Source organism: Ictalurus furcatus, chromosome 22 (assembly GCF_023375685.1).
Source record: "Ictalurus furcatus strain D&B chromosome 22, Billie_1.0, whole genome shotgun sequence".
NCBI classification, from domain to species: Eukaryota; Metazoa; Chordata; class Actinopteri; order Siluriformes; family Ictaluridae; genus Ictalurus; species Ictalurus furcatus.
Window position 1 is genome coordinate 7,308,203 of NC_071276.1, and position 12,497 is coordinate 7,320,699.

The following is a 12,497-nucleotide window of genomic DNA, read 5'->3' on the forward strand; positions in this document are numbered from 1 at the left end:
GCTGTAACATAACAAAATGTGGAAAAAGTGAAGGGCTGTGAATACTTTCTGGATGCACTGTATATTTTATTTATATTTTCATATAAAATATAAAACACGCACAATGTTTCCATCTTGATTAGAGACGTCTTTTTATAATAACTATATAGAATAAGACATACAGTCGCATACCAAGTAGCATTGCCGCCTCGCAGCTCACAGGTCCCTGCTTCGATCATGGGCTCGGATTAATGTCTGTTCAGAGTTTTGCACGTTCTCACCATGTGGGTTTCCTTTGGAAAGCCATTCCTTCAGATGGATTGATTGGTGTTCGTTCCAATCAGGATAAGCTCCAGATCCACTCTGACCATGATCAAGCATAAAAAAAAGAAGAACAAATGAGCTTTATTTAAAAGAAACTTTATTTCCCCAATTAAAAACTTACATTAATTGTTTACACTTTTTTTTACTTGTGCTGAGAGAGGGGAAAAAATATACAATTTAGACTTATTTTTAAACAAAATTTATTTTAATTACAAAGTATGTATTTCCTTTTTTTAATTCCAAAGACTGTCCATTTTTAAAAATTGCTGTAGTGATGTTTTCCTTAAATATAGTGTTACTTGATAAAAAATAAAATCTGAAAATATTGCGGCAGTAAAAAACAAACAAAAAAAACATTGTGTATTTTCAAGTATCGTTGATTAGTGTTGCGCAAAGATGAATGAAAGCTTGATACAGCAGTAAAAGTTCTGAGACAATCTCAAGTACAAACAACACTGAAACTGTAACGCTCTCTTTGCTATATAATCATGGTTAATTCACAGTGATAAAGTTGCTATCTAGACTACTGTAGATAATACAAATTTTATATAAAAATATTTAATACTTACTTAATAGAACAGAGTATGTTCAGATTCAGCAGCTCTTAGAGATGAAGCCCTACAAATATTCTAGGCACATTAATTTCCAGGACCTTGGATAGTGCTCTTGCGTTATTATAAACCATTTAGACTCAATGTTGTGTTCGACTAAGTACCTTCTTATAAAGCAACTCGAGTACATTCTAATAAAATCATGATCTGACTCAACATCTTTCGTTCTACGGCTCTGAACGTCCTCTTTGTTTCAGTTCTGTGGTATATGTTCTTGGGAAAACATGAATGTTCAGAGAGGAAAGCGTCAGAGATCATCGTTTATGGAAGAGTATATCCCAGCTGTCTCTCCATCGCAGTGCGTTCAGCTGCTCTGGGGTGAGCTCAGGCTGGCCGTATGTGAGAGGGCTGAAGGTGCGATAGCAAATATACACCGAGCACAATGCTGCCAGGATTACTCCACCAAATGCCTTCTGGTGCCAAGGAGATCTGGGGGGAGTAGAAAAAGATGAGTTTCTACACAAGCAGTTCTGAGAAAACACTGGTGACAAACATAACATTTCTCTCCAGAGTCACCTCAGTGTGTGAGTGTACAGGTGCTCCACAACAACAGGGATCTGCAGAATTTGGAAAGTGAGAGCTGGGAGATAGTGGTACAGAAACAGTGTTTTCTCCATCAGAAAGAAGGGCAGGTAATTGACAGCCCATCCTCCAGAGCACACAACACCCGCCAGCACCAGCTGCTCCCAAGAGGCTAAACGTGGGCAGAGCAAAGTGTAAAAAAAAAACCCAGGAGTTAAAAGATCGGTCATGATCCACAACAGTTCTCACAAAGCCAGTGCGCGACATATTTTCTATAATAGGTGATGTTTCTTTATATAATGTGACCTTTATATAATATAATATAATAAAATATAATATAATATAAGGCCATGTACCACTTTAGTTATATCAGAATGGAATTTAACCTGCACAAAGTATAAATCACTACAACTATTTTGTTCTGCAATTTACTTTCAAAACATCATACAAATTTGTAAATAAAGCAATATCATTACATTTTGAATATTTAAAAAATGTCTCTTTTTTTATTGTTAAACAAAGACAGACCTTCAAATAATTTGTCAAAATATTATTTAATGGATTTAAAATCATTTATGCAATTATCCAATTAGTCCATTCTTCATCATACTTCCTCAAGGAGTTTTTCTTGCCACAGGATTGCTCATGAGAGATAAATTTACACATTTAAAATGTATATCCTGAATGTATTTATTTCTGTAAAGCTGCTTCGAGACAATGTCCATTATTAAAAGCTCTATACAACTTGAACTGAATTGAATAATTGGTCACGCTCAGTATTAGCGTGGTGGTCCTAATAAAGTTGCTGTGTGTGTATATAATCAAAGGGAATACAGTGCCCTCCATTAATATTGGCACCTGTGGTAAATATGAGCAAAGATGGCTGTGAAAATTTGCCTTTATTGTTTAAACTCTTGATCTTTTATTCAAAAAAATTCACAGAAATATTCTGTTCGCGTGGATATCAAACAATTGTACATGGGCTACAGATCATAAGGATAAAAATTAGGGCAAACAAATCAATGCTTCCCATAAATAAAGGAACACAAATATAAAGTAGTTGTAGCTTCTTCTTTTTTTTATTTCTTTAAATTTTACTTTGCTTTTTAGATGGGAAAGTAATACAAACAGTATCACTATTTTCACCTCTGATGCAACCTACCTTCAGGGATGTCCTCTATTTTCCGCCGTCGTCTCAGCAGATAAGTTAAAAACAGGACCACGTAAACAAGAAGTGCAAGGTTTGCAAGCGTCCAAGTGACTATGTTTCCTATCAAGTGGATTTGGGCCTGGAGGAAATGATGGGAGAGGATTATATATTATACACAAGAATATATTACAGACTGTCCACAAGACTATATAGACGAACGTATAAAGAACATACATTACTTGATGGATGAAGCCAGTATGCGATGTTGGTATCCATGGTGATCCATTCCAGGGGTAAGGAGCTGTATTTGTGTTCTGACTCTTCATTTCTTACAGTCAGCATCTTCCACTGTCACAAGCAATATTTTAAGCAACTCAAACTCACAGAAGTTCATAAAAATCATACTGTCTGATTCATTATCACCTGCAGTTCCATGAACTTAGCCATAAACGTGAGGTTTCTGCTGAAGTCAACATGAGTAGGGGACTTGAGCTCAAGTTCTCTCTCCTGCTGTTCCTGACCTGAGTCCATAACACAACAGAACGATTAGCTCGAACCAGTCTGGCCATCCTCCTCTTACCTCTCTCTTCAATAAAGTGTTTCCACCCATGTTTTTTGTACGTTTCTGTGTAAAATCTAGAGACTGTTGTGTGTGAAAATCCCAGGAGATCGGCAGTGTCTGAAATACTCAAACCGGCCCGGCTGCAACCGTCAACCACGCCATATGCCATGATTAAAGCCACAGAGATTACACTTTTTCCTCATTCTGATGTTTGATGTGAACATTAACTGAAGCTCTTGACCTGTATCTGCATGGCTGCGTTCCTATTAAAGTGGCCGGTGAGTGTATATAACTCGTGTATACAAATCTAGACGCTAGGGATGTAACTGAATATGAATATATGAATCAGAATGAACAGATCATGTGTTCTAAACTAGTACAAATACTGATGCGAATGGGAGGTGCTCTAGTCATGGTGTCATGGTGGTTTAAATTACACTAATAGTTTGTTTATATTTTGGGAAACCAAACCAAAAATTAAAAAAATAAATTTTTAGAAAATACTGCAGGCAGGTACAAACAAAAATAATAACTATGCAAATGGGATTTTAAAAAACAAACAGTCTTATTCATATCTCTAGTTGAGACATATTATGAACTCGAGTGATGTAGCTGAGGCTGAGGAACCATGCTGCCATCTGCACCTGGGTTCTCTCGTTCGGACCACACTCATTTCTGGTCTAAATCCGGATAAAGATACAGACAAATACGGATAGCAATCTGGACCAAAGACTTTCTCTTACTTCTGCCATAACGATGCTCTTCAACGTTCCACACACCGCTCTGCTGGTAGCCTTTATATATCTTATCACCCACCACCTCCAGCTGATTAAACCCCCACTCTGGAAGAGACGCTCCACTCAGCTACAGAAGAAGCAGAAAGTGTCTTTTCGTTCATAGTAATTTATGATCTTATAGCGAGCTAGTTCTATTAAATGCATAAAATAGAAATAACTATACAGTACAAACACAAACCTTCAGCACTGCAGAAGTGTTGACGTGGATGAGCCGCACCTCTGACAGAATAGTCTTCCACACGTCTCGGTCAGACTCACGGTTTGTGATGTCCTGAGAAGCAGACGGAAAAACCTTCTCAGTTTTCACTATAAAGGTGAGCACATAAACAGCTCAGTATTTAAGTTATATGTATTATTATATAGTTTTTTTTGAGCCCCCTTCTGCCTGCTGGGAGAATTACAATTACAATGCATTGACCAGCCTTCCCTCCCCCTCATTAACCCCACACCATGGCCATGCCTTCTGAATTGCCTTTATAAATTTTTTTTTTTTTAAAAGAGCAGCGCATAGCAGGTTTGTTTCCACTGTGGGCGGGGCTTATTTCCTGTCTGGAAATGTTAAAAGATGGTCAAATTGCCAAAACTAGCAAGCAACCTGAGTTTTTATCAATCCAGGTTACTCACCACTCTCCAGAGATTCTGGGCTGGCATGGACACATTGAAGTCAATGTAGGCAGACACTTCCTGCGAGTGAGGGCTCATGGGAGCTGCAACATCATGCCTAGGAGTATATGATTTTTCATATTACTTTTGTGCAAACTGACTGCCTGAAATCTTTCAGTTAAGAATATGAACAGTTACGTGTTGAGGAATCGTGAGGTCATGCCGTGCAGCAGCTGTATCACGTCGCCTTGTCTGACGGGTCTGGGTGGACTGCTTACCACAAGGCTCTGCCTGGAAAATCAATCAATACATATCACAGAATTACACAAAACTCGCACCTTGCATTACGCAGGCCCCGTTTCACTTAGACCTGCAGAATGTTTTGCAAGTCGGAGATCGTGCATACTTTCTTGGATCTTTGATAATCCACCAGTTGTTGACGTCTTTGAAAGGGTAGCACGTCACCTGCTGCTGGTGCGAGCTGCCACGCCCATTTTCATATCTGCACACAGTTAGACAGAGGAAAGCATCACTGCATGTAATCCAGACAGTTACAAGATTGGACTTTAATGTTTGGATTTCTTTATGTGTGTGGATTTCTTGAGTTAATACCGAAGTCTGGAGAAAATTTCATGTGAATAACCTCTTTGGAAATATATTTACTGAAAAAAAATGTTGACGCGTTCAATACTTATTTCCTCCACTGTACATAAGAATGGTGCTAATAATTAATGTAACAAAGTCAAGACGTCGTACCTGATTGGATAGTTGGCCTTGTGAGAATGAAGCCAGCATGGAACAGGTTTGCTGGAAACACTGCGAAGAGTCACTTGGGAACCGAACGCCACCTCCAGAGGCTGACCCTGAGTGATCCTGGCCAGGCCACCCTGTTAATTACAAAATGACCAATCCTAAATCCATGAGTTAATAACGATGTTAGATCCTGACTCTAGTATAGTTTTCAAGTAAGATGTTTGATAGCCAGGAGAGTATGTGACTAGAGTAACCTCGCCGCTGTGGACTGCTTCACACTTTTGTGGCAGGCATTTTCCGCTGCATCTGTCGATTTTTCCTCATCGACCATTGAATCTTCCGACCTGTCTGCTTCACACCCAAATGCTTTTATCTGTACCCAAAATAACCACTTGCTGTCGGACCAACCGGCAGAGACAGACCACCTGTGCACCTAATATGCTCCATTGGCCAGCAAAGTATTATATAAACTCTATCGTCCATACAGCAATGTGCTGCTAATCTTTACTGCAAAGTTCCTGAGGACTCTCCACAGCAAAACGTCTGCAATCTAACACATTTTCACAAAGATAAAAGTCGCTGAATTTCAAACACAGATGCGTCCACAAGTCTGAGTCTACAGCTGAAAAATAGCAGAAAGGTTTATGCCACTGATAACGTTAATATTTAAGTAAATACTATTTAAAACTGAGGCAAGCACATTCTTAACTATTAACTGTAAATCCTTAAATCAAGTTGAAATCTCTCAAAATCCAATTTACAATCTTTTTTTTTTTTTTTTAAATGGTTGTTACACCACACATTTCATCCAAATACTAACATCCACCTGAATACATGGAGTTTTTGGTTGTTCTAATGCTGACATTAACTTCCCATATTAAAATACTATTAAAAATAATTTTGTAGTAGCCCTATTTATAATCCTTGGAACTATTACACCTTGTTAAATTCTTGGATTTATTATACTTTTCATCATTTATACTTATTCTTTGTGATTTACTTACTAATGGTTGTAGATAATATAATATGCTTGAATCATTCCTATTTTGGAATAAAATATTATGTAATACAAAAAAATAAAGATTATTATTATTATAATTAAAGGAATTTACACTAGAAATGTCTGGAAAATGGTATTATTCCAGCCCCATAGACAACAATGGGAAATCTTTCACCCCCCCCCAACTCCCACACTGTCAGTGACGGACATGAATGATGTGTCCAATTGTTCGGCATGGTCCAGAGAATCAGAAAATCCCATTTGGATGTTACCCATTGGGAATTACCCATCGGGATTCGCAACGCACACTAATGTAACATGAGTCTAGAGTAGCAAACAGAGACACTGTTTGGGTTTACTATCTCCACAGGAAATCTTCGGCACCTAACTAGCTCCAAATGAGTTATGCTCCAACAAACGCGCATACACATGTAGCTCCCCCTACTGACCGGTATGTGCAGCTGTATGTCGGTGTCGAATTTTGTATAGGCATGTACCACTCACGTTTTCTTCAGAAAATGTCAAATCTAATTAAAGATTGTTATTCTTGGTAGTGAATTCAGATGTTTGGACTCTAATCTACAATTCTGCTTTCCAACTGCAAATCGATTTCTGCTACTAAGAATATGGAACAAATATTAAGCAAAACCATTTTTAAAATTACACAGTGAATGAACTCCTGCATGTGCTGAACACTGACTCAGTGTGAACAGTACCTCTAGACTGGCTTGAAAAGCGCTGCTCATCAGCTGGTCATGTGGCCCACTGCGGTACAGTACAGAAAGATGTATGTAGAAAAATCCCAAATACAGAAAAACCGGGAGCACCACTAGGCACAGGAAGCGAGCCACCACCTGCAGCAACACTTTCCCCTGTGGAGGAAGAAAGAGGTAGGATTGTCGTGTCACTCCGAAGCCCATTTAGTCAGCTTGCATCAGTAGATGTCTTTGGAAAAAAACAGCTCTAAAGTCTCACATTGCTTAATGTTTTATCTCCAATGACACGCCAGGTGTGAACCACCGCCAGACTGAGTAGCAGCAAGTAGGTGAACAGACCCATATACTTCACTCTGAGGAAATAAGGCAGATTAAATATTAAGATTATAAGATTAACATTAATATCAACCAGGTATTATGCAGGTGATTACACTCCAATACCCAGGTAAGTAGAAGCACGACTGGCAGTTACAGTACACACACAGTACAGGTGTCAATTTCACGGTTTGAATAATTCACATTTACATATTCCACCATTCCTGTCTAAGCTATGTTCTACTTTCGGATGTGTAATGTAAACTCTTATGTCTTCTACACTCTTCAGTCTGTACAGGATTTCGGGGAGGTTCTTTAGTGATTGTTGCGGCCAAAAATGCTCGATTTTGTTGCGACTTTTTTCAAAAATTTGTGATGAGTTTTTTTTCCCTTTATTTTACGGGAAACTACTTGAATTGGCGAAATTGCAATAACACGAAACTGTTCTGCGCGGTCTTTCACGGTGAGGTTTGTTGGTAAATGAGACCTTTTAGCTGTACTCATGTTCGACGCACGTGAATCGAAGAGGGTTTTGGCTGAAAGCGTGTTGTGATGATGTCACATGACACGTCTTGGCCCAAATCAACAGAAAATCTGCAGTAATTTTCCTCCGAATCTAGCAGCTTGCTTGATTTTCTGCGATCGCAAAATTGCAGAAAATCCAAGAGGGACTGACTTATTTATTTATTTATTTATTTATTAAGGATTCCAAATCAATAACATTCATGATAGAATGATTATATTGCCTTGTAGCAATTTTCTTTGCTTGAAAAAACAGAGATCTTTCAGGGTTTATGTGATATGAACACAGTGCGGCACTACTGCGACTCTTCATTCTGTCTGTGGTGGTATAAAAGTATTTTATTTCCTCGCGGTGGGCAAGATGACAGGATTATCATATCATAATTGAAGACATTTCTAGGTGAATTGAAATGATGTAGATTTGCTAAGAAACTGCAAGCAAAACAGTAGTGTTGTATTTTTTTTTTAAAAAAACCTGTGATTTCAATGATATTTCATTTAATGTCTACCAAAAATATATTGTAGAACACTCAAAGTGGGGGGAGGGGGGGTCTGTATAAAAGTGTATGATTCTGGACAAAAGAGAGCTGGGAAATTTTAATAAAAAATACTAATCACACCAAGAAAAATGTATTCTGCGATAATGTAGTAGAATATTATATACCAATGTTATATTGTCATAACATGAGAGATGTTAAAATTTGGAAAGCATTCTAATTTAAATAGCTTAAATACAAATGTGACAGTCCTAATACACAGTAAAACTGAGAGATATTGAGTTACTGTAATTAAATGCTTTACTAACCCCACTGCAAACGTACAACTGGCTCCAGAGACGACGAGCCACAACCACCTGCTTAAAGAACTGAAACAACAACAACAACAAAAACTTATCATTACATACTTAAGACAAATTTCTGTAGTATGAGTACCTTGAAGTGACAGCCTTAATCTGAATAGTTATAGACCATAGACCATCTGATATAGTCATTTGTACCTGTTTGGTGCATTGTGGAAGCGCAGGTAAGACACAACAGCAAGCAGCAAGAAAAAGATAAGCACTGACTCCAGGAGCATGAAGCGAGACTGCACGATCAACGAGTTCTCTGTTAAAGAGTTCAAGATTTTTTTTAAAGTGAGCTTTGTTTTTGGCAACTGATACAGAGACGGAAAACTGCATTTACCCAGAATGAGCAGCACGGAAGCTCCGAGTGCAGAGAAATGAGAAAACCCCAGCTCCACCGTGAGGAGGTAGGCGAGGGGCACAGAAAACGACCCGGCCAAAGCAGGTATCACTCGGAGGGTCCATATAGGAATATTACTGGAGTATTCTTAAATAAGCATAACAAGAACAAACAAATGAAAAGAGAGATGAAGCAATAATTACTCTTCTTATTTTCTCATATGAGCTACTCGTGGAAGAACATTTTGTAATATTTTTGACCCAAACCACATAATGTACACTAAATACTAACCAAAGAGTGGAAAAGAAACAGATGGAAAAATTCTAAATTTGCAAAAACTCTATAAAGGTAAGTGGAATATATGGTCAAAGATTTGTGGACAGCTGACCATAACACTCATATGTGCAGATTTAGTCTCTCTTGCTATTCTCTTGTATTTTTTGGCTTGTGCTACACTTTATGGCCAAAAGTTTGTGGACACCTGACCATCATACACCCATATGTGTTTGTAGAAAATCCCATTCCAGATTAAACCCCCCCACCCCAAATCCCCATGGATGTGGGGATTTGTGTTCATTCAGCCACAGGAGCATTAGTGAGGTCAGGAAATGATGTTGGGTGAGGAGGCCTTGGGTGGAGTAAGTGTTCCCGTTCACCGCAAAGGTGTTCAGTGGGGTTGAGGTCAGGGCTCTCTGCAGAACACTCGATTTCTTAACAATCTTAACAAATAATGTATTTACAATTACATAAATCCAGAGCGACATGTTTATATCATTTACACAACTGAGCAGTTGCAGTGGCCGCTTGGCGGTGCTAGGATCTGAACTCACTTCCGATCAGAAGTCCAACATCTTAACCACTGAGCTACCACTTCCCATGTCTTCATGGAGCTCGCTTTGTGCACCGGTGCACTGTCATGTTGGAACAGGTTTGGGCCTCTTAGTTCCACTGAAGGGAAACTGTAACACTACAGTGTACAAAGACATCCTAGACAACTGTGTGGTTCCAAATTTGTGGCAACAGTTTGAGGTGTGATGTTCAGGTGTCCACAAACTTTTGGCCATATACTGGCCAGATTATTTCTCTATTTCACCACTTTTGTCACTTATGACAACGAAAGAACATCTCTAAAGCCGAACTCTAATGAAATGTCTTGTTGGTTTCATTCTTTTAAAGTAAGATCATCTAAACGTTTTCACTCGGCTGTATTAAGAGGTTACACAGTTCACCAAAGCAAAAAGCCAAAGCAAAATTCACACATAATCTGGTATTTACCGGCTCCGATTCTGTTCCAGACAAAATTGCCATCGAATCCCCCTAGATAGCCTGTAAAGAGAGACACTTTAACATAACACAGGATTAAATTACTGAACGTAACATCATGATCATGCCCATGAGTGTCATCAGTCATCCAGGTCATTTCGGCTGTGTTTACATTGTGGGCTCTAGATGCATAATTCTGACACAGATCTGATGTCCACGTTTACATATCATTCCCCTGCCAAAATGTGCTTTTTACCAGTACCAAAACTGTAGCTGTAGAACGGGAGTGATTCTCTTGTTTACACTGTGATTATCGTGGTCTTTAGCCTCGCCGTAGTTCGCCTTTAAGTCTAAAGTCATTTTATCTTGGCAATTGAGCCATGACTGTATCCTTGTCTGCCACGCCCCCCAAAAAAAACTCCTCATAAACAGCCCTATTTCTGTAGCTATCCTGCAGCTTATTTCATATGGCTGTATTCCTCTAAAAACAACTGATTTCATCTGGACTCCACTGACGACCTTTCATGATTCACGTGTGTCATCTGACTGCCAATGGATTCATTTTGGCTTAACATCAAAATAACCAGGAGTAAATCTGATGGGAGCGTTTAGATGTGCGTCAAACATCAGATCCGTTTCAGATTTAGAGCCTCATGAATTAAATAGGGAAAAAGTCCAATCCAAGCTGTGTACACATGCATATGTGCACAGGTTCCAATCTGTGTCAGTAATCAGATTTGTTTTAAAAATTGGATTTCGTAGAGAATGGAGACAACGCTTCTCAGATAAATACTTCAAAGCTTTCAATATTAGACAGAAGTCCAGTAGATGATACGTTCCCAACCCTGGTCCTGAAGTTCACCATGAGTGTTTTCCCTGCTCTGACACACCAACTTCCGCTCAGGAAGTGCTGTTCATTAGCTGATTAGTTAGATCAGGTGTGTTGGGAGCAAGAGAAAACACTCAAATGTGCAGGACAGGGGGTTCTCCTACACCTAAACACTACTAAGAGCTCGGTTCTCACCTCCTAGTGCCAGGATCATGTGTCCAAAAGGTGGTCCACTCTCATCAATGAAAAACACCCTCTTCATGTACAGAGACACAAACTGTCCATAGTAAACCTCGTCAAAGCTACAGCACAGAGAGCTGTGTGAGATGTGTACACACCGGCAATAACACATACAGTACAGAGGGATTATATTAGAATGCTGTGGTGTAATAAAACACTCACACGACAGCTCTGGGAAACTGAATGCCGTACAATCTGGTCAGGAGGCCAAAGGCTGTGACTGCAACCAGCAGCACATTAATGTCCACTTTCACCGTCGGGGGTATTTTAACTCCCTGCATGCTGGGAAATACTTCCGGCTTTTACTCGGTTATTAAACAGAGTTTTCCGAATGAATCTGACACACTTCCGGATAAAATGTCTCTGGAGCAGGTCTCACTGCACTTTCCCTCTTTCCCACATTCCGTCTTTCCCTGTACACTGTTCTCCAGCCATTATTTACAGAAGGCTACTTTCATTTCCGGATATTGTCATTATAATCATATAGATTCTGACAACGAAACTTTATCGTCTAAATATAAATAGCGTGTAAAAACGATATCAATTTGAAGAAATCCTGTAAGGAAACTGTGGATTTTCCTGTTTAAACGAATAAATAAATAAATAAACAAACAAACTAGACAGCAATGTGCTGGCCAAATTAAGAGTCTGACTTCCGGTGCTTACGATTTCAAAATAAAAGTCTGAATAATCAGGGGCGCATGTTTCTTCTTCTGGATGTCAAGCTTTTGAGCAGTGTGGTCATTATTTTTTTGACCTAAAACACTTCATCTAACTCATCAGTTACAGTTGAGTGCAGAAGTTTGTATACCCCATGGTTTCTGAGTGAAAAGTGGAAAACATGTTTTGCAATTAATCAGTAAAGTCTAAGAAAAAATAAAATACCAGATGTCATGGTAGTCCAGCAGGTAGTGTTGGCATCTCACAGCTCCACGGTCGCTGGTTCAATCCTGAGGTCAGGTTATGTTTTCTGTGCATGTTCTATGTTTCTGCATGGGTTTCTCCAGCGTCCCAAAACATGCAGGTTTGTTGATTGAGTACATTAAATTGCTTCTAGGGAGGGGTGTGTGTGTGTGTGTGTGTGTGTGTGTGCGCGCGCACGCATGGTGCCCTGTGATGGACTGGTG

General features: G+C 39.2%; 1 protein-coding gene across 4 annotated transcripts; it reads right to left on the reverse strand.

Annotated features, from left to right (window-relative positions):
- Positions 1 to 33: 33 nt before the first annotated feature.
- Positions 34 to 11,993, reverse strand: pomt1 (protein-O-mannosyltransferase 1). 4 transcript variants are annotated; one of them, XR_008388964.1, is made up of 20 exons: positions 11,533 to 11,993; positions 11,326 to 11,432; positions 10,314 to 10,364; positions 9,039 to 9,185; positions 8,852 to 8,960; positions 8,660 to 8,719; positions 7,277 to 7,370; positions 7,018 to 7,173; positions 5,305 to 5,435; positions 4,955 to 5,050; positions 4,747 to 4,839; positions 4,570 to 4,666; positions 4,124 to 4,216; positions 3,892 to 4,012; positions 3,010 to 3,107; positions 2,821 to 2,934; positions 2,599 to 2,725; positions 1,431 to 1,608; positions 873 to 1,343; positions 34 to 342 (listed from the first exon to the last, which is right to left on the reverse strand). XR_008388964.1 is itself a non-coding variant. In XM_053653922.1 (19 exons), exons 1-19 carry the CDS (start codon positions 11,649 to 11,651, stop codon positions 1,169 to 1,171), a joined length of 2,166 nt encoding a protein of 721 aa, XP_053509897.1. In that variant the 5' UTR covers positions 11,652 to 11,993; the 3' UTR covers positions 34 to 1,168. The 4 variants fall into 4 exon arrangements, 3 of the variants coding, with proteins under 3 accessions (XP_053509897.1, XP_053509899.1, XP_053509898.1); XM_053653922.1 differs by having other exon boundaries at positions 34 to 1,343; XM_053653923.1 differs by lacking the exons at positions 34 to 342; positions 873 to 1,343 and having other exon boundaries at positions 1,476 to 1,608; positions 2,826 to 2,934.
- Positions 11,994 to 12,497: the final 504 nt, after the last annotated feature.

Excerpts from the sequence above, each read along its gene's own strand:
- pomt1 (XM_053653922.1), bottom strand. The coding sequence starts at position 11,651 with ATGCAGGGAGTTAAAATACCCCCGACGGTGAAAGTGGACATTAATGTG. Across the intron at positions 8,720-8,851 it reads TTCCACAATGCACCAAACAG|TTCTTTAAGCAGGTGGTTGT; the intron begins GTACAAATGACT and ends TTGTTGTTTCAG. Across the intron at positions 1,609-2,598 it reads AATAGAGGACATCCCTGAAG|CCTCTTGGGAGCAGCTGGTG; the intron begins GTAGGTTGCATC and ends GCCCACGTTTAG.